The sequence below is a fragment of the Vipera berus genome (genome assembly GCF_964194415.1).
Source record: "Vipera berus genome assembly, chromosome: 6".
In the NCBI taxonomy this organism is placed as follows: Eukaryota; Metazoa; Chordata; class Lepidosauria; order Squamata; family Viperidae; genus Vipera; species Vipera berus.
In genome coordinates, this window is record NC_138208.1 from 59,726,693 (window position 1) to 59,745,793 (window position 19,101).

The 19,101-nt window shown below is 38.3% G+C and overlaps 1 protein-coding gene across 4 annotated transcripts in view; it reads left to right on the forward strand.

The window, feature by feature from the left end:
* The window catches only part of ATF7IP (activating transcription factor 7 interacting protein), a 119,440-nt gene extending 101,346 nt beyond the window's left edge, over window positions 1-18,094 (forward strand). For all 4 annotated transcript variants that reach the window (XM_081330459.1, XM_081330462.1, XM_081330461.1 and 1 more), the window contains exons 12-15: window positions 3,207-3,368; window positions 13,298-13,480; window positions 16,774-16,886; window positions 17,500-18,094. In XM_081330459.1, the coding sequence (XP_081186585.1) occupies window positions 3,207-3,368; window positions 13,298-13,480; window positions 16,774-16,886; window positions 17,500-17,916 (875 nt within the window). In that variant the 3' untranslated portion in view covers window positions 17,917-18,094. The remainder of the gene's footprint in view (window positions 1-3,206; window positions 3,369-13,297; window positions 13,481-16,773; window positions 16,887-17,499) is intronic.
* The last annotated feature ends 1,007 nt before the right edge of the window (window positions 18,095-19,101 follow it).

The following is a 19,101-nucleotide window of genomic DNA, read 5'->3' on the forward strand; positions in this document are numbered from 1 at the left end:
CAAAGTCCAGCCACTAATTGCTTACTAGACACAATTTAAGATTTGGATGTTGAGCTTCAAAGTACTAAACATGAGTATCTGCCATACTGCCTGTCTTTCTATGACTTGACCAATAGACAAAAGGAAGGAGTGGCAACGCAATATAAGAAAGAAAAGGTAGGGAGCACCTGGCTATCATGAACAAACAAGACCAAGTTAAATCCAAGAATCTTGATGAAGCTTGTGGAAGTTTTTTCTTGTTATCTTTAAAAAATCATGGAGAACAAATATAACACCAAAAAAATGTAGTATGGCAATTGTTGTTGCTATCTTCAGAGAGAGAGAAAAAACCCAGGAAACTACAGACTGGTCAGCTAGATGTTATTTTTAGGCATATCCTTGAACAAATTATTAAGCAGTTGATTTATGGGCATTTAAGAAAGAATACATTGTTTGGTAAAATCCAGTATGGGTTTATCAAAAATAAACCATTCTGAGTCAACCTAAGCACCATTTTTAATAGTGACCAGTTCAGAAATTCAATGGACATAGTTTACTTTGACTTTAGCAAAGCATTCAACAAAGTGTCCCTTGAAATTCTAGTGGAGAAGGTAACAAAGGATTAACAGGATTATGCTACTATTAGATGGATGCAGGGATGGTTGAACAGTTATATCTAAGAAGTGCGTATCAATCTGCATCAAGTTAGATGGAACTATAACGTGAAGCACCAGCATATTCATAAATGTATGAAGTGCTTAGAAAAGATTTTGCGAACAGCACAAACATAAGGAAAGTAGTATATAATATAGATGACATTTTCAGTGTTGGGGAGGATCTTGACAAACTAGAACAAAAGATGGAAACTTAGAAATATGAATTTTAATAGAAACAAGTGCAAAATCCTACATTTGCGTAGGAAAAAATCAAAGATGTAAAAATAGGATGGAAGGGCGCATTGAGTAGCAATAGATGCAAAAAGCATTTGAGTGTTTGGTGAATTACAGGTTGAAGATGGAGCCAGTATTGTGTAGCTGCAAAACATTCAAATGCAATCCTGCATTAAAAAAAATAATTTCAAGTTCAAGAGAAGTTATGGGTTTTGTTGTGTGTTGGTTAGCTTGGATCTGGAATAGTTACATCCAATACCAGATGAACATTAAGGAAGGCATTGACACACTAGAACATATACCAAGAAGAACAGTCAAATCATTATAGACCCTGGAAGGAAAAAGTTAAATGGAGAAGTTGTAAGGCTGGAGAAGAGAAAGGAAGCTGTAACTATCAGCAAGTATCTGAAGGGCTATTTTGTAAAGATGGTTGTTGAAAAGACATGAAAGCAACAATGGGTTTTAATTACAAAAAATTAAATTTTGATTAGACATCAGAAAAATGGACGTCAGAAAATACAAGAGCTTTTCAACAACACTCTTCCATGGGAAATAGTGGACTCTATTCGTTATAATATTAAAGAAAATGCACTTAACAATCATGTTACTAACTTAACTGCAGCACTTCACTTAACAACTGTGGCAAGAGAATCATAACATGGGGCAACATTCACTTAACAAATGTCTCACTTAGCAACAGAAATTTTGGATTCAGTTGTGGTCGTAAGTTCAGGACCACCTGTACATGCAAAGGGCTTAATACAAGATAACCAGTACCTTGAATCACACTTAGAAGCCAACAACTAACTAGCACACCTTACAGAGCAATGTCACACAGACATAATGAGGAATGCCCCTCGTTGCTTATGCCAGTGAATTCTGGACCAGCTGTAGCTTCCAAGAAGTTTTCAAGGGCAGCTCCATATAGATAACATTACAGTAATCAAATCATAAGAGTTAACCAAATGACTGTCTAAACGAGGTAAGCAACTGTCTAGGGCTTTCTGTTCCAGGAACGTGCACAACTAGCATTCTGAAGACAACTGTGCAAAGTCTATCTTGCCCACAGTTGCCATCTATTCTTCAAGCAAGGTCTGTAAGTCCAAAGATGGTCCCCAAACTGCACATCAGTCTTGAATGGGGAAATGCAACTCCTTCGAAGCCAAAAATAGAAAATCCCCAGACCACCCAAATATCTGCAGCCATTTGTTCTTGTGCTCATTGAGCCTGGGTCTATTCTTCCTCATCCAGATCTACATAGTCTCCAGATACTGAGAGATGACTTTGACAGCATCACTTTGTTGGCTTCAGGTTGTGTTATAGTTGAGATATTAATCACTGAACAGATAGATGACCTCACCTAGTGGATTCATGTAATGTTAATAAGGAGTAATGTCATTGAGCCTTGCAGTAACCCACAAGCAAGGCCCCAAAGGTGCTTTTTCACAAGGTAACTAGACTTTCTTGTTTTTCTTTGAAGATGTTTTGCTTCTCATCTAAGAAGCTTCTTCAGCTCTGACTGGATGGTGGGAAATGGAACGATTTACACTTCTTGCAGATGGCTGGTCGTTTGCATTTTTTTAGCGAGTCGTTGATGCCCCTGGAGGCTTATCTGTGTCGTCAGGGTCACCTGAGTAGTGCAAATGGGTGTGAAGCCTTCACAAGTGAGGCATTGTGCACTCGATCTCTCACCCTAGCCTACTGGCACTAATTGAAGCTGGCCACAAAGAGAGGAGGGGAAACACCACACAATGGTGCCACCTGCTCCCAAATTTTGCAGCTAATCCATAATAATACCATAATTGATGACATCAGAATCAACTGAGATATCAAGGAGCACAATAAATGTACTGCCTCTATCCTGGATGTGTCACATCATTTGCAAATGTGACCAGTGCTGAATCTGTACTGAAACATAGCCTGAAGCTTAACTGAATTGGGTCTAGATAATTCATCTCTTTCAGGATCCTTTTGGAGCTTCTTCTCAACAGTTTTCACTAAAAAGGGACATAATACTGTTCATCTGGCAAATTTCTCCTTTTTTCTATTCTTACCAATTAATAATGTTATCTAATATGAATAGCAATAGTTATGTCAGAGAACCCTGACTGATCCCAGTTATCATTCATACTACGAGAGAATGTTTTGGCATAAAAGATTGAAGATGGAGGCCAACAAACTGCAGAATAATAAGAAAGAATATATGTCTTTATCCTTGTTTAGATTTTTTTTAAAGGAAGGTGAATAGCAAATGTTCTCCAGAAAACTACTTGCAGTAGAATAATACTAGATATTTTTCCAGATTCTTTTTCTGTATTGGCTTTGTATTCCTAACAGATGGCAAGAAGCAGAACCAGAACCAATCTAACAATTCTGGAATGGGCCTATCAGCCCCATCTGTTGCTCGTCCCTTACATCCAGTACAGACAACACCTCTCCAACAAGCTGGTGTGCCAGCAAGTGGCCTGTCACAAGCCACCATACATGTTCTCCCCACAGGTAATTTTTTAAAAATGTTTTAAAAGCTTTCTGTTGAGCACCTTTGTTGAAAGGGGGGGAGGGGAAATGGTCATATTTGATTTGTTAAGAATTCACTAATGCTGGCAGATGAGTCTTTATTGATTTTACTTTGGGCAGTGTGAATAGCATCTCTAACATTCAGAACTTTTATCTTTATTTATAGCTGTCAGTACATGCTTGCATTGATTTTAAGTGACTAATAGTTCATTATAGAAAAATAAATTTCAAAGCAGTAAATTGTTCTAGTTCTTTTAATGAATAGTGTTTCCAGGTCATTTAAGAACCTTCACATGTATGTAAAACTTAACCAGCTGCAGACAGATATGCTGTACCTATGGCTCTTTGCTGAAATGTCAGTTGTAACTTGGAGAGAGAAGCAGCTGCTCACTTCTGTTTATATATTCAGTTCTATGTCCGGATGTATCACCTGAGCAGGATTTAGGGGGTTGTAATCTTTTGTAAACAATCTTGGGAATCTATATAGAGAGGACGCTTCATTGTGGTTTCTACGTGTGTCATTTATGGGGGTTTTACCTGCATAGAAATTCATCAGAATCTTTGGTAGCAGAGATTGTGTGAGAGACATTGGTCCCATTGAATATGTCTATGACTTAGGTCATTTTGTCTTTAACTTTTTTAACTTTTTAAACTGCTTTTGGAAGGAATTGTATACTTGGAAATAACTCACCTGCTCCATTATTGATTGATTGATTGATTGATTGATTGATTGATTGAATTTCTATACCGCCCTTCTCCCAAAGGACTCAGGGCGGTGTACAGGGCATTATCCTTTAAACCTTGCAGTTTATTTCTTCATCTTTTCCATTGTTGTATAATCTTTAAAAAATATAAAGGTAAAGGTAAAGGTTCCCCCGCACGTGCGTGCTAGTCGTTTCCGACTCTAGGGGCCGGTGCTCATCTCCGTTTCAAAGCCGAAGAGCCAGCGCTTGTCCAAGGACGTCTCCGTGGTCATGTGGCCGGCATGACTAGACGCCAAAGGCGCACGGAACGCTGTTACCTTCCCACCGTAGTGGTCCCTATTTTTCTACTTGCATTTTTACGTGCTTTCGAACTGCTAGGTTGGCAGAAGCTGGGACGAGTAACAGGCGCTCACTCTGCTACGCGGCACTCGGGATTCGACCCGCCAAACTGCCGACCTTCCAATCGACAAGCTCAGCGTCTTAACCCACTGAGCCACCACGTCCCTTTTAAAAAATATACATGCCAGTTTATTATGGAGGTCCAGCAAGCTGTTATATTGCTTTTCCCACCGTAGCTGTTGCCTGTCATTTCCAAAGCCCTACTTCTGAAAGGTGTACATTCTTTTTGCTTTTTCTGTCTTGGAAATGGTTATGCTGTAAAAAATCTGTACACTGCCAGAGGTTAGGATAGACTGAGGTTACCCGACAAATTTGTCTCATCTGCATTCTGACTTCTTTTACAGAAATGGGGATGATCACCCTCCTCAATTTTCCTGCTTGCCATTATGACTGTGGAATTAATATTCTCCACTTCAGAGAAAATATAACAACAAACCCCTTAATGATTTCAAAGCACCACTGTAACTTACACCATAAAAAAAGCAAAAAAGGTCAAGATAGATTTATACGGCCTCTAGTGCTTAGACATTTACCATGGGACAATCTAAGCATAGGTATCATTAATGGGATCAGCCTCAGAAACAATTTCCAGTTGCCCCAGTGAGTCAAATATCTGATTATATACAGTTTGTCTTAAAATGTAATGAGCTTCTCAAAGACTAAGACAGTTTGCACAATAGTGTAAAACATCTGCACACTTCTGTATCAGTGAAGCAAGAAACAGCCTCCCCACTTCTTCAGAAGATAGACAACAAGAAAATCAAAGAGTCCTGGTCCTAACAAACTTAGTAACAGAGGGGCTATCCAGTTTCCATTACAGCTAGTCTTTGACTTAAGACCATAATTGTGCTGGATTTCCAGTCGTAAGTCAATGCGAAGTCAATAGGTTTGAGGTATGAGGAAATCATCACGGAGTTCAAAGAGTCAAGGCACGAAGTCAGTTGAAGCCAAGAGGTTTAAGGCAAGAGAAAGTCAAGAGCACATATGAAATAAATTGCAAACAGTTGTTTCTTAAGTCATCCGTGGCCGGTGTTTCTTCTTAAGAGCAAGGTTGCTTTCTCACAAGTAGCCTCAATGACCCTCCACTGTGCCTCTTGGAGTTCAGCTCTCCTTGTCAGCAGATCGGGTGGAGTGGCAGCTGTTCCTCATCAGTCAATTTGCCACTGTGCTTTGCCAATCTTTTGTTCTTCTGCTTGCACAGGTGGCTGTTCATCTGGTCAAAAGCTCATCCCACTCCTTGACTTTAACCAGGACTGCCTCCCTGTCAGCGAAGTGTGCTCCACATCTCTGGAAGCCTCACATCACCCCTTTCTGATGGTCCTGGCTCTGGCTCGTTCTCATCAGAGCCAGTCTCGGGTGGGAACATAACATTATCCCCCCTGCATGGCCCTCCTCCCTGGCTCACTGTGGATCCAGTTGCTATGGGTACTTGGTGTAGTATTGATTGATTAAGTGAGGGGCATGGACATTCTCAGCATCTTCCCTGGAAAAGTCTTCAGGGCCAAAGGTGGTATAGCCCTATGATGGTGGTCAGCAGACTATTTGTAGTCCTCATTCACCTTGTTTAACTTGGTGCAAAGTTGTCAACTCCTAGAGGAAACTGTTCACAGCAGGTACAGGAGAGTCCAACATCGCTAAAGGAAAAAGACACAGATGGATCTGTCATTCACCAGGAAGGGTATCATCTGGGTTGAAGCATGCTGAAAGTTGTTATAAGCAAAATTCACCGCCAACAAGTCCAGGCAGTTGTCTTGCTGTAAGTTTACAAAACAATAGAGGTATTGTTCCAGGATGCCATGGATCCATTCTGTGCATCCATCCTTCTCTGGATGATGGGCAGAAGAAAGATAAACCTGGAGTTCCAACTTCTAGAGCAGCCACTCCCAGAATGGGGCTATAAAGTGAACCACACAATCTGTCATGACCTAGGTAACCCATGTAATCAAAATAGCGTCAGATGAACAGTTGCTTGGTTTTTGATGTCACAAGTTTGACACGGGATGAAATGGGCTATTTTGGTCAGTATATTGACTAAGATCAAGACATTATGGCTCTCTTGGAATCCAGTAAATTTGTAATAAAATCCAGCCAAACTGCCCTAGGGTCTCTGAGGGGTGGGCAAGGACTGCAACAGTATGGGAGCGGCACCAGTAGTGTTTTTGGCTTGTGGACACTCGACACAAGAAACCATATATCCTTCCACATTATGGCACTTCCAGAGACAAGAGCTTATCCCCCGCACAAGTGTATTCAGGTTTTTGAGATCCTGTCTGTTTGCTGATTGCACCCACTCGGAATATAAGTCACCTTAAAGTTAAAACAGGCGAAGAACAGTGACCATTATTGATTAAGCTTCAGTGCTGTCTTTAAATGTTCCAGGTTTCTATGCTCTATTCAGACTTCAATCTGATGCTGAGTTCCTTCTAGATGATGTTTCCACATTTCAAATGCTAGCTCAGACATGTCAAACACAAGGCCCGAGGGCCAGATCTGGCCCGCAAAGTGGTTTCATGTGGCCCATGAAGCCATCCTGGAAACAGTGAGGGAACGGCCCCCACTGCCTTGGCCCTGGCCCAGAGACCCTCCTTCTGCCAGAGACCCTCAAATCTGGCCCATTCCTGCCCACGCCCCCATAGGCACCCTTGATGCGAACGATGTAGAGCTGGCCATGCCCACCCAGTAGGCCATATGCACTCTAGCCACGCCTACCCAGTAGGCCACGCCCACCCTGACCACACCCACCCGGCCCCCTGAGGGCAACTGCAATGCTGATGCGGCCCTCAATGAAATTGAGTTCGACATCCCTGTGCTAGCTTCATCATCAGAAGCTCTTTATCCCAGATGGTAATGCTTCTCTGCTGAATTTAATTTGTGGGAGTAATAGAAACAAGGAAATAAAGTTCTATATGGTGCAGCAGCTTGCAGCAATACCACCCTCACCACAACATCTGATGCTTCGGTCTCAACAACAAAAGGCTAAATGGGGTCAGAGTGTCTGAGGATAGGTTCTGATGCAAATGCAACCTTTAGGTTGTCAAAAGTGTCCTGTTCAGCTTTACCCCACATAAACATGGTCCTTTTTAAAAAGAGGTTGGATTGGGGCAAAGTGAGAAATGAAGGCTCAGTAGTAATTGGCAAGGCCGAGGAGGCATTGAACATCTTTGAATCGATGTGGAGGTTGCCAGGCATGTAGTGTCTTGACTTCCTCGGGGACCATGTCAACATCCTCAGGAGAGATCTGATGACACAGAAAGTCAATTGTGGCTTATGCAAATTGGCATTTCTCGTTATTTGTGAAAAGCTGGTGTTCCCAGAGATGCTGCAGCACAAAGTGCACATGGTCCCAATGCTCCTTTCGCAGTGGGGTAGACCAAAATATCAAGGTATATAACTGCAAATTGGTCCAGTAGGTCTGGAACACATCATGCGTAAAGTGCATGAGACCCCAGGGGCATTGGTGAGTCTGAATGATCATGTACTCAAAATAGTCATATGTCCAGAAAGCCATTTTCCATTCATCCTCCTTGCAGATTTGCACTAAATGGTAGGCTCCTCTCAGGTCCAATTTCATAAAGATCTTGGCCTGACACAACTTCTCCAATAACTCCAAAATTAGGGGCAAGGGATGACGGTTTTGGATCATGATGTCATTAAGCTTCCAATAATCGCAACAGAGTCTCAATCCCTCAGATTTCTTTTTCACAAATAGCACCAGTGTGGCTAATGGCAGCATTAAGGATCTAATAAATCTCTTCTACAAATTCTTAGCAATGAAATCTTGAAGAGCAGCCATCTCCAGCTTGGACAGGAAATAAATATGTCCCACCTGCAGTTTAGCGTTGGGAATCAGCTCAGTGGGACAATCATATGGGCAATGGGGGGAGCTGATCAGCTTCCTTTTCTCCAAGCACATCCATGCAATCTACAATCTCCAATGGGCCTGGAGATAGGATTGATAAAAGTCAAAGCAAGAATCTGTATAGCTTCCTTAAACATCTGGCTAAGGCTTAATTGCTTTCCGCAAGGCCTTGCTCCATTAATTCTACAAGATCAATTTTCATGGATCAAGGCAGTCAAGTCCAACCTTGCCAAACTAGGCTTTTCATCCGCTTCAATTCTCAAATTGGACTACGACCAAGCAAAACAAACCTTGCGTCAAAGGGTAGAGGACATCGAGAGGCAAGCGGACTTTGGTATAGCTCTACTGTTTCTGGCTCCAGACTCTATTAGATACGTGGTTACACCTGCCAGGTATCTTAGTCAGTTGGGGTCAGTAAACCAATGGGAAGCATTCTCGTTTGCACGGTGATATGCGTTTCTATCGGCCGTCCTGTACGGCAAGTACAACAAGACACCACTGTCTGAAAGACTGCCCCTGTGGCTCAGAAGAGGTGGAGACCATTGGACATACACTCCTTCAATGCTTCTTCTACAACACCATCTGGAAAAACTATGTCCTCCCCATTATTGATAGGCATCCTGGTCGTTCGGAAAATATTTATCTCCAGTGGCTGCTTAAGGATGAGCAGGCAGAGATCACGGCGCAGGTGGCCAGATTCTGTGCAGCAGCATTGGGAATTTGCCAGAAACATTGTCATTGTAGGTCTTTTCAATAACCTTTTATAATTGATTTTATTATGTGTTTTATCCAGTTTTAGACTATTTATTTTATTTATTTATTTTATTGGATTTATATACCGCCCTTTCCCGAAGGACTCAGGGCGGTTTACAGGGTACTTAAAACAGTGATACAAAAATTAAAAACAAATTTAATCCCTGAGAATAAAACCCCAATTAAAACTAAAAACTCTCAGCCTGGGCCAGGGAGCTCAAAGAGCCAGGTCTTCAGGTCCCGGCGAAATGAACTCATTGTATTTTTATTGCCAGGTCAGTATGATTCAGTTTTCTGAAGATAGCTTGTTTTTGATATACTGCCTATAAAACTAGCCAGACCTTGGTCGCCCATTGATTGCATCATGGATTGTGATATATTGTTATGTCCTCTTGTGATGGTTTTGTTTAGTTTTGTTTTATTTGGATGTTTGATTTATGTGTGGCCTTTGGCTGTAATAAACAAAGTAATCTCCAATGGGAAGTCCAAGGGCTCTGCGCCTTGTTTTTCCATAGTGCAAGCATGTAGTGTATGCCCAGTACATTTGGGGCTTATAAAATCAGTCACCACAGGTGACCACATGATGTGTGCAGATCATGCACCTGCAGCCATTCCAGCCCGAATACCAATGAAAAGTGGGGCATAGTAACCACATAAAACTTCACCTGCTCCACATGGTTACCTAATTGTATATGGGGAGGAGCTATTACCATGACCACCGGTCCCAAATGAAGCAGCCTATCATTGATTCATTGTCTCTCCCAGCAAAGGTAGCACTACTTCATGTTGGGGAATGTTCTATTTGGCTATAAAGGCTGCATCCATAACGTTTGCAGTCCAATTCATCACTCATCGATTTCTGTTAACTCCAAATCTGTAGAATCCATATCCCCTTAAGCCTTCTTCAGAAAACCTGCAGTATGCAAACCAAGTTCCTTCTCCTTTAAATCCTGCTAGTAGCAATTTATATTCCAATCCATGCAGTTGTGAGTTTGGGTTGGCTACTATCGCTTCTGTCTGATTTAGGGTTGGTTTAAAACCCTTGTTATTTTATGAAACTTTTTACTAAGGTTTTCAATTTGAACTTGTAGGTGAAAAAACATTAAAGAATTCACATTAAAATCCAGCAAACTTTTAATACCCAGGGGGCGGGCCTTCTCTGTGGGTGCGCTGGCCCTTTGGAACCAGCCGCCTGTAGAGCTTAGGACTGCCCCTGACCTTCGCTCATTCCGCCGGGACCTGAAGACCTGGCTCTTCGAGCTTTCTGGCCTGGACTAAGAGTATTAACTGGGGTTTTAATTGTATTTTAATTGTAATTGGGGTTTTTAGTTCAAGGTTAGTGTAATTATTTTAATTGTTTTTAATTTTTGTAATTTCTTGTATTGTTTTTTAAAAAAACCTTGTGAACCACCCTGAGTCCTACGGGAGAAGGGCGGTATATAAGTCTAATAAAATAAAAATAAATAATAAATAAAAGAAAAATGAAGATAAAAGAAAATTCAAATACAATTAAAACCCAGGTGTGCTTAGAGCTGAGAGGAAATATGAAGACCTGACTATCTGACTGCTTCTACAGAGAAATGCAATCCTCAAGATTCCGAGGGTCATGTTGGGTTGTCCCTAGTTTTTCCCATTCAGATCTAGAGAGCTGGCTGCCAAAGAACTCGCTTTGGTGGCAAAAATCAGCTGTTGTCAACAGGAAAAACATTGCCACCCCCCACCCTCTCCTCAACATGTCATTTGGGGGACATCCTAATAAATTGATTCTTAAAACCTAGATTAACCTTTATTGTATCATAAATAAGCATGCCATCCAAATCTCAGATCAAATATTCAAGGTCTAACATTTTTTTGATGTTATCCAATCTTTCAGCCATACCAAACAATACACATTGTAATACGATCTAAGATCAGGCAAAGCAATACCTCCTCTTTCTTTTCCATTTGTCAAGACCTACCCCAATCCACATCTTAGGAAAACAAAAACTCTTGGAGTCAGTTCTAGTCCAAAAGGAATTTTTACTAGGACATGCTTGGTTGTGGAAATACAAGACAGGACTTAGTATTGTTTTACAAATTGAAACTTTATAAAGGGTTCCCAGTTCAACCCCCCTTCCCTCAACCCCTTTTGGTCAGCCCCCATCATTTTACTTCGTGTCATCCCTTTTGTGGGAAAAAAACTTCAAATCTTTATGGTTATTGCCTTCTTCCTCTTCAGAATTTTTTTTATTTTTTATTTATTTTAATTCCATTTATATCCCGCCCTTCTCCGAAGACTCAGGGCAGCTTACAAGCTTTTAAAAATTAAAAATTAAAAATTTTTAATTTTTAATTTTTTAATTTTTAAAAATTAAAAGAAGACACAGGCCAGATGCCTTCTTCTCTAACCCTCCCTTTTGTTCTCCCAGTTCAAAAGGTTCCCTTGGTCTTTGAAATAACCTAAGGCAGGCTGAATCCACATGCGCTCCTCCTTCCTCAGGAGATGGCAGAATCCATGGGGGGGATAATGTTTTAAACATGTATTTATGAATGTGATATAAATGGATTCTGACACCATCTTTTAAAAGCTTGTGTTTAATTCTTGTTTTGCCACATAAATTTGGAAATAACCTGCCATTGTTCAAATGAGAGATCTTTTATCAGAATCTGTATAGTCTGAAACAGAAATAACATTCTGGGTAAAACATTTCCTTTAATAACAGAGATTCTTCCCATCAGTGGCAAATCTAGTTTGTCCACCTGTGCAAATCCACTTTATCTTATTCCATATTTTTACATAGTTACTTTTATACAAAATAGAATTTTTATTAGAGTCACTCCCAGGTGTCTAGCTTTTTCACAATCTTAAACCTAGTTTTATTTTCCAGTTTGTTTTGATCTTCATATTCTTTACCAACATTTACATCTTTTGTTTATTTTCATCCCTGCCAATTCTCCAAATGTTTTAAGCTTCCTCATTACGTATTCAATATCCTCCAGTGGATATTATAAAATCAGAACCAAGTCTTCAGCAAAAGCATGTAACATATGCCTTTACTTGCAGTCCTCTTACTGTGTTATCTTGTCTAATGTGTCTGTTTAACAGTTCCAACATCAAAACAAACAGTAAAAGGGATAAAGCAATTAAAAAAACTAAAATAGCTAAAGCGCCAGGACCAGATGGTTTACTAAGTAGATTTTATAAGATGTTTGAAGATTAATTATTATTGATGATGAAAGAATGAATCTAAAATCTTTTGTCTTATTCCTAAAGGACAAGTAAAGGATAATGTAAGAATCTTAGATATAACTTAATATTTACAACAATGCAATGACAAACAGGTTGTATTAATTTTTTTAGACATAAAGAAATCTTTTGGTAATCTGAATTGGGATTTTATATAAATTAGTTGAGATAGACTTTGGACGAGTTTTATACATTGCCTGAAATTTATACATGAAGAAGGCCTAGATTATGGACAATGGAAAATTGATGAAACCATATGAGATTCAGAAAAACACAAGACATAGTTACAGTGATGTTATTTACGAGATTACAATAAAGATGAACAGATAATTTGTCTCTTTAGTGGTTCATTGAATGATTAGTTGTACATTTACACAATTCATCTACTTTCTGCCATGCTGGCCTTGTTTCTGATAAATGTTCTACCTCCAGGGCTGCTTCATTGAACTGAGAGATTTGAAGGGAAAGTAGAAGGTATACCTCTAGCCATATATGAAGAGGTAGATTTTCCATCAAAACTTAGAAATATCAGCTTTAATCAGAAAGTTGCAACAAATGTTTTCAAGTAGAGTTAACAGTTCAATTGTTGATTCCCTTCCCCCCCCCCCAAGTTATAGGGAAAAATAACATTGGAGCCATTTTATGATTGTTAGAAACTTGTGAATCACCAGCATTTTTTTAATTATGTTGACTGCAACTTGCTGTAGAAATAACCACACCAACAAATCCTGTTCTAAAATACTAATTTGATTGGGTTTTTAAACTTGTTTGACTCTGTATGTTTTCTATGTTGTTGTTGTTATGGTTGGTCACGCAGTCAGCCAGATGTTTAGATGTAGGGTAGGCAGATGTTGCTTTATGGGGCTAAAGATATTATTTGCATAACAATGTGAAATCACAGCTGCTATTTCTTTAACGTATTGGTCTTCATACGGACAAGTTTTTTATTATTATTTTGCCTATCTCTTAGCTCAGACAACTGTGAATGTAACACATCGCCCAGTGACTCAGGCTACAGCTAGGCTCCCAGTACCAAGAGCTCCTAACCATCAAGTAGTCTACACTACTCTTCCTGCACCATCAGGACAGAATCCCGTGAGAACCACTGTTATGCCAAATTCGGGTTTAAGGCAGATCAACCCACAAAATTCAGGTAACAAGTTTTTTCAAAAATACATTTATAAGCTGTGAACTGAAACTTATAATTATCAATTGCTAATAAAAATCAAAATAGTTATAAAAATATTTTCAAAATGTAAATATCAGTTTTTAAGGCAGTAATTTTTAAAATTTTAATTTCCAGTGCAATAGTTTACTAAGAAAATGTATGATTAAATTTGATTTCATAAATGTTTAACATGAAAAATATTTCAATGAAAAATATTTAAAATATTAAAAAGATTGAATATATTTTTGTGTTGTTAGAAACTTGTTAACAGCACATCACTTTGCAACTTCATTCTTTGGATAGTGAAACGGATGGCATATAAATTTAATAAATAAATAAAAATAAACTCAACTTGATTTTTAAATAGATTTTTCTGATTTCTTTAAAAATAATTAGTGAATTTCTAGATCACATAATGACCACAACCAGTAGTGCCAGAATGCAGTCATTAACCAAAGCAGTTAGATTTCTGTTTTTTGCGCTGTAGCGCGCGGCTGTGGGATTGCGGAGCTCCGCACCCCATGGCTGATTTCATCCTGCCAGGGGACCCTAAATGGGTCTGAAGTTGCCCCGGAGAGGTGACGAAGAAAGAGGGGTGTCCCTATGATAATAGAAGGTTATTGATCCAGGACAAGCCCTCTAACCTGACAGGAGAAAGGCTAGCTGCACACTAGTGTCTAGCCCAAGCTACTTGCAGCCAAAGTCCAAGAGTACGAATCAGAATAACAGTGAACAGCATGCTTGGAACTGGTGAGAATTTCAATCTTTTCTCCTCTACTCTGTAACTAAGTCCTTGGGAAAGATCCCCAAAGTAAGAAAACCTCCAAAAGTGAAGGGAGGGGACTACACCCCCACTCCCTCATAGAAGGAAGTGGCAAGTTAATATTTAAGGGGGAAATATATATATATTGAAATCAAAGTTAAAATACTACAGAAATTAAAAATCCAGAAATTAAAAAATAACTGCTAAGATTATATCTTAAAGGGTTTTGATGAAATTATAAAAATAACAATAATTTTTGTCTGAAAAAGCTGGAAAATAAACAACAATTGACACCTAGTGGAGAACTAGAGCATAGAACATTAACAACACTGACTCAGAAATTGGCAAGATGCCCAGAAATAAAGAATCTGTTCCCTTGAACTTTTAATAACCCCTAGAAGACAGCTGGTGGGAACAAAGAAAGAATGCATACTGGGCCAGCCATAAGATTAAAAAGTGTCTGAAGGAAAAGAAATACTCTGTTGTCTAAACTCAAGAATTGTTTACAGAAAAAGAAAAACTTTGACTCGGGGCTAATCTTTTAGGAGGGAATTTACAGGAAGGACTGTATATACAGAACTGCAATTTTGACTGGTTGACAACTGACCCCTGAATAAAAGAACTGTTATAAAATACTGAATTTACTGATGCCTTGACAATTAGAAATACAGTGGATTATAAAACTAGATATAAAGATATATAGTTTTGTATAAGAACTATACAAAATTGGGCTGTTTGGATTCTGATTTTGGCTTGTTTGACAAGGCTAATTATAGAAACTATGGCACTGATGGACTATTTGAAAGGAGGAGACAACATAAATATTGCATACTTATAAAAAAAATGACAAAAAAACCACATATCAAAGATATTCAACATTTCAAGACAAGACAAATACTTTCCAGGAGGAAATGTATGTAATGCTATGACAGATACAAATGACAATAGTTTTAAACCACCAGGAGATCAAAACCATCTTTGTTGACATAAATGAGCACATTTCTAATCTAAACCCACAATCAAAAAACAGAAAATGATGGTAAAGAATGAACAAACAAATCAGATAACAGAACATAAACTAGAAGAAAATGACTTAATCAGCAAAACTACAAATGAAGAGAATTATAATTTAACACAAACAGGAAAAAACCTACAAGACTTGTACAAGACAACAAAAATGGAAAAGTTACTTTATTCATCAGAATGTCAAAATAAACCTGAGCATAAGAAAGAAGACTTAACAAAATGGACTGTAGAACAGCCAGGAGAACCATTAGAGTTTGGGAGACAAAAAGCATATATTATATGCATTCTGTCTTCTCCACTCCCAACAACACTTACAAAAATACAAGAACTTCCTAGCAAGCAGAATATATCAATTTGGAAAGTTACTTGGCAAAAGAAGAAGGCCAGAGACAGATTGAAGAGTTTTGACTCACCCTACCAGATGGAGTATTACATGAGCAAACACTTGTTTGAATACGGTTAAAAGAACAGATAACCTTGGATGCAAAGGGGCCTTACAATAAGAGGGATAAGAGATATAAGTAATATAGTATTTTTATAATATATAAAATGTAAAAATATTGGGATGATGTACGTGAATTAAAAGCTTGAAATTTAAAGGTAAATTAAGTTGAAGAGAATTACAATTAAGGAATGACTGAAATACTGAGGGGAAAGTCAGCTTAAATAAGAACTTTGAAAATAGGCTATATAGTGATTTAACAAATTAACTTACAAATATAACTGAAATACAAACTGATCAGAAAAGATGTTATAAGTAGATGTCATAAGATAAGCATTATAGTATTTTTATAAGGCGTGAAATATGAAAATATTGGGATGGTGTATCTAAATGGAAAATCTGAATATTTAGATTATAAATATTAGAAAATTATACTAATAAGAATTGTTTGAATATTAAGGAAAAATGAAGCTTAAATAAGAATTATGAAAATAGGATATATGGTAAGCTAATAAGATGATTTTTATAAAAGTTAATTAGACAAGTTGATAACACAAGTTGATAAAATAATGTCATACATGGATGTTATTATTTGTACAAACATGAACAAAATGTTTATATTTAACCATTTATGTATTGAAAATATTAAGAATTATATTTGTTTAAGGTTGAAGAAGGAGAATAATATTGGGAGAAGGGAAGATCAAAGAAATATACCATTAATTAATATACTAATTATGGAAGTACAAAGATTAATTATTGACTGTTAATTAACTACTATTGATTGTTTTTTTCAAAATTTATGTACCAAGACAACATGTTGTACACTAGGCACTAAAGATTGTTATTGTAAAATATCAGTAAAACATTTCTAAAAAAAAAAAGGCAAGCAGTTACATGGGCATCTTGCTTAACAACCGCTTTAATGACCAAATTCTAATTGTAGACATAAGTCAAGGATTACCTGTGTCTTATTAAAATAGCATGGTTTATAATAGCTTTCCAAAAAGTAAGACATAAATACATTGATACTAATGTCTTTTTTAGGTGTAACCATGCGAGTGCCTCAAACAACAGCTTATGTTGTAAACAGTGGGTTAACTTTAGGATCTAGTGGACCTCAACTCACAGTACATCATCGGCCTCCTCCAGTACATTTAGTAAGTACATTTATTTATTAAAATGAGTATTTAGAAAAGATGATGCAACCACACAGAAGATCAAATGTTTTTATGCAGGGATCACTAATATTTTAAAACTAATTGGGGACAGTACTATAAAAAGCTTTAATGGAGAAAAAGATAGGTGATGATATCACTGGGGTAGACAGTTAGAGCCTCTTTAGGGTTCGAGGGGGAAATTTAAGGACATGTGCACATGCAAAGAGGAAAATGTGGTTATTTCTGAGAGCATAAGAAAAAGATCTAGAAGCCACATGTGGGCCACAAATTATTCATTCTGTAGACATTTCTGACAAATTGTACAAACATGTTACTATTTTGCTTACAGTACAATTCAAAATGCTTAAATTGCTTAGACTAGTGTAGCCTTCTTTTGCAATGACCTATTTGGTTCTGTAAGAACCCTCCTAGTTTTTATTCCTTCTGAAGCCAGCGTTTTGGTGGCTGCTTCCATTTTCTGGTTCCATTTCCATTCCTTACCACTTGACAAAGTGCATGATTTTTTAACTATTGAGCGATAAATTCATGTAGTCTCTGAAATGATGAAGCAACTTCTCTGCCACCTTCACAACACCACTTCTCTTTCCTTTAGGAGCCATTGCGGCCTATACATCCAGCCCCTCTGCCAGAGGCCCAGCAGCCCTCCCGATTGCCTCCTGAAGCTGCCAACCATTCTTTGCCTCAGAAGCCACACCTGAAGCTAGCCCGAGTGCAAAGTCAAAATGGCATTGTGCTTTCTTGGAGTGTTTTGGAAGTGGACCGGAGCTGTGCAAGTGTGGATAGCTATCACCTATATGCATACCATGAGGACCCAAGTGCCACTGTACCCTCTCAGTGGAAAAAGATTGGGGAAGTAAAAGCCCTTCCTCTGCCTATGGCATGCACACTTACTCAGTTTGTGTCTGGCAGCAAATATTACTTTGCTGTGCGTGCTAAAGACATCTATGGACGCTTTGGACCCTTCTGTGACCCCCAGTCAACAGATGTGATTGCTTCCCAAAGCAGTTAAACTTCAGACATTGAAAGCTTCCATTCTTGCCCTATGGCTGTGGCTTGCTCTAGTTTTGAGTTTGTTCTCATGCATGAAACTCATTGTAAAATCTCCTCTACAGAATTATTTTGGACAGCTGTTTCATACACTACAAAACTTACAACCAAAACTGAAATAAATTCATAACCTCCATCAAGAGAGCTTGTATTTCTGATGAAATAGTCTCCTCACCTTTACTTACAGGCCACTGTACCTAGTAAATAGCGAGTTAACAAAGTCTTGGGAATTATGGCTGACGTGTTTCACGTGGTCCACCAGTAATATCAAACTGACACAAGCGCAAAGTATAACAGGTTAGGTGGGAAGCCTGGATTCAGGGTTGTACTTAGTCCTAGAAGAGTGACCTGTTGTACTTTACAAAACATCTAATCTACTTCCTAAAGGGCAAAGGAGCTTATCCACAATCGGTTTTTGAGTTCTTGTACATGGGTCTGCTTATTGGAATGAAAAAGTTCCAGGCAGGCTTGCACTCTATTTGTCATCATAACTTGGTAGTATTTTTAAGCCCACACTAAAGCCAGGTTTCTAGAAAACTTCATTTGCATTTTCAATAGCTTCCTGATTCTCTTTTTATGACCTTTCTCTTAAAAAATTTAATTTGTGCCTTAAACAATAATTTCAAAATAAATGCAGTCACACTGTGTTCCTCTTTCTTTGCCATCCTTTCAATATTCTGCTCTTTTGCCAACCGTAGAATGTTACAATTTCTCATTGCAAATTCACTTAACAAATAATGCCCAGGTTTTCTAACAATTCGTGCTAAAGTTAATGTTACTTATTAAATTTAATCTGAAGATTCATCACTCACGTTTAGCTGCATCATGCTGTTCTTAAGATGGTAGGTAGCCAAAAAAGAAACTCATTTTTAACACACACTAATACCTAGAATTTTAGAACCTTATGAAAATTCCAAATTGACCCAGTCAAAACAACAGAATAGATCCTTCATTTTTTTCCAGTTCAGCAAAGCTCATGACCACTGAAAATAAATAAGCTACACCTGGCATGAAAATCAAAGAAAACTGTACCATACTGTATTCTAGAGAAAAATAGGACATACATTACCTTCCTGGTTGACAGTTCCTATTAAATAGTGGCAACTCTTCACTGCATTGCTTGGCACTTCCTGAAAATGATAGTCTT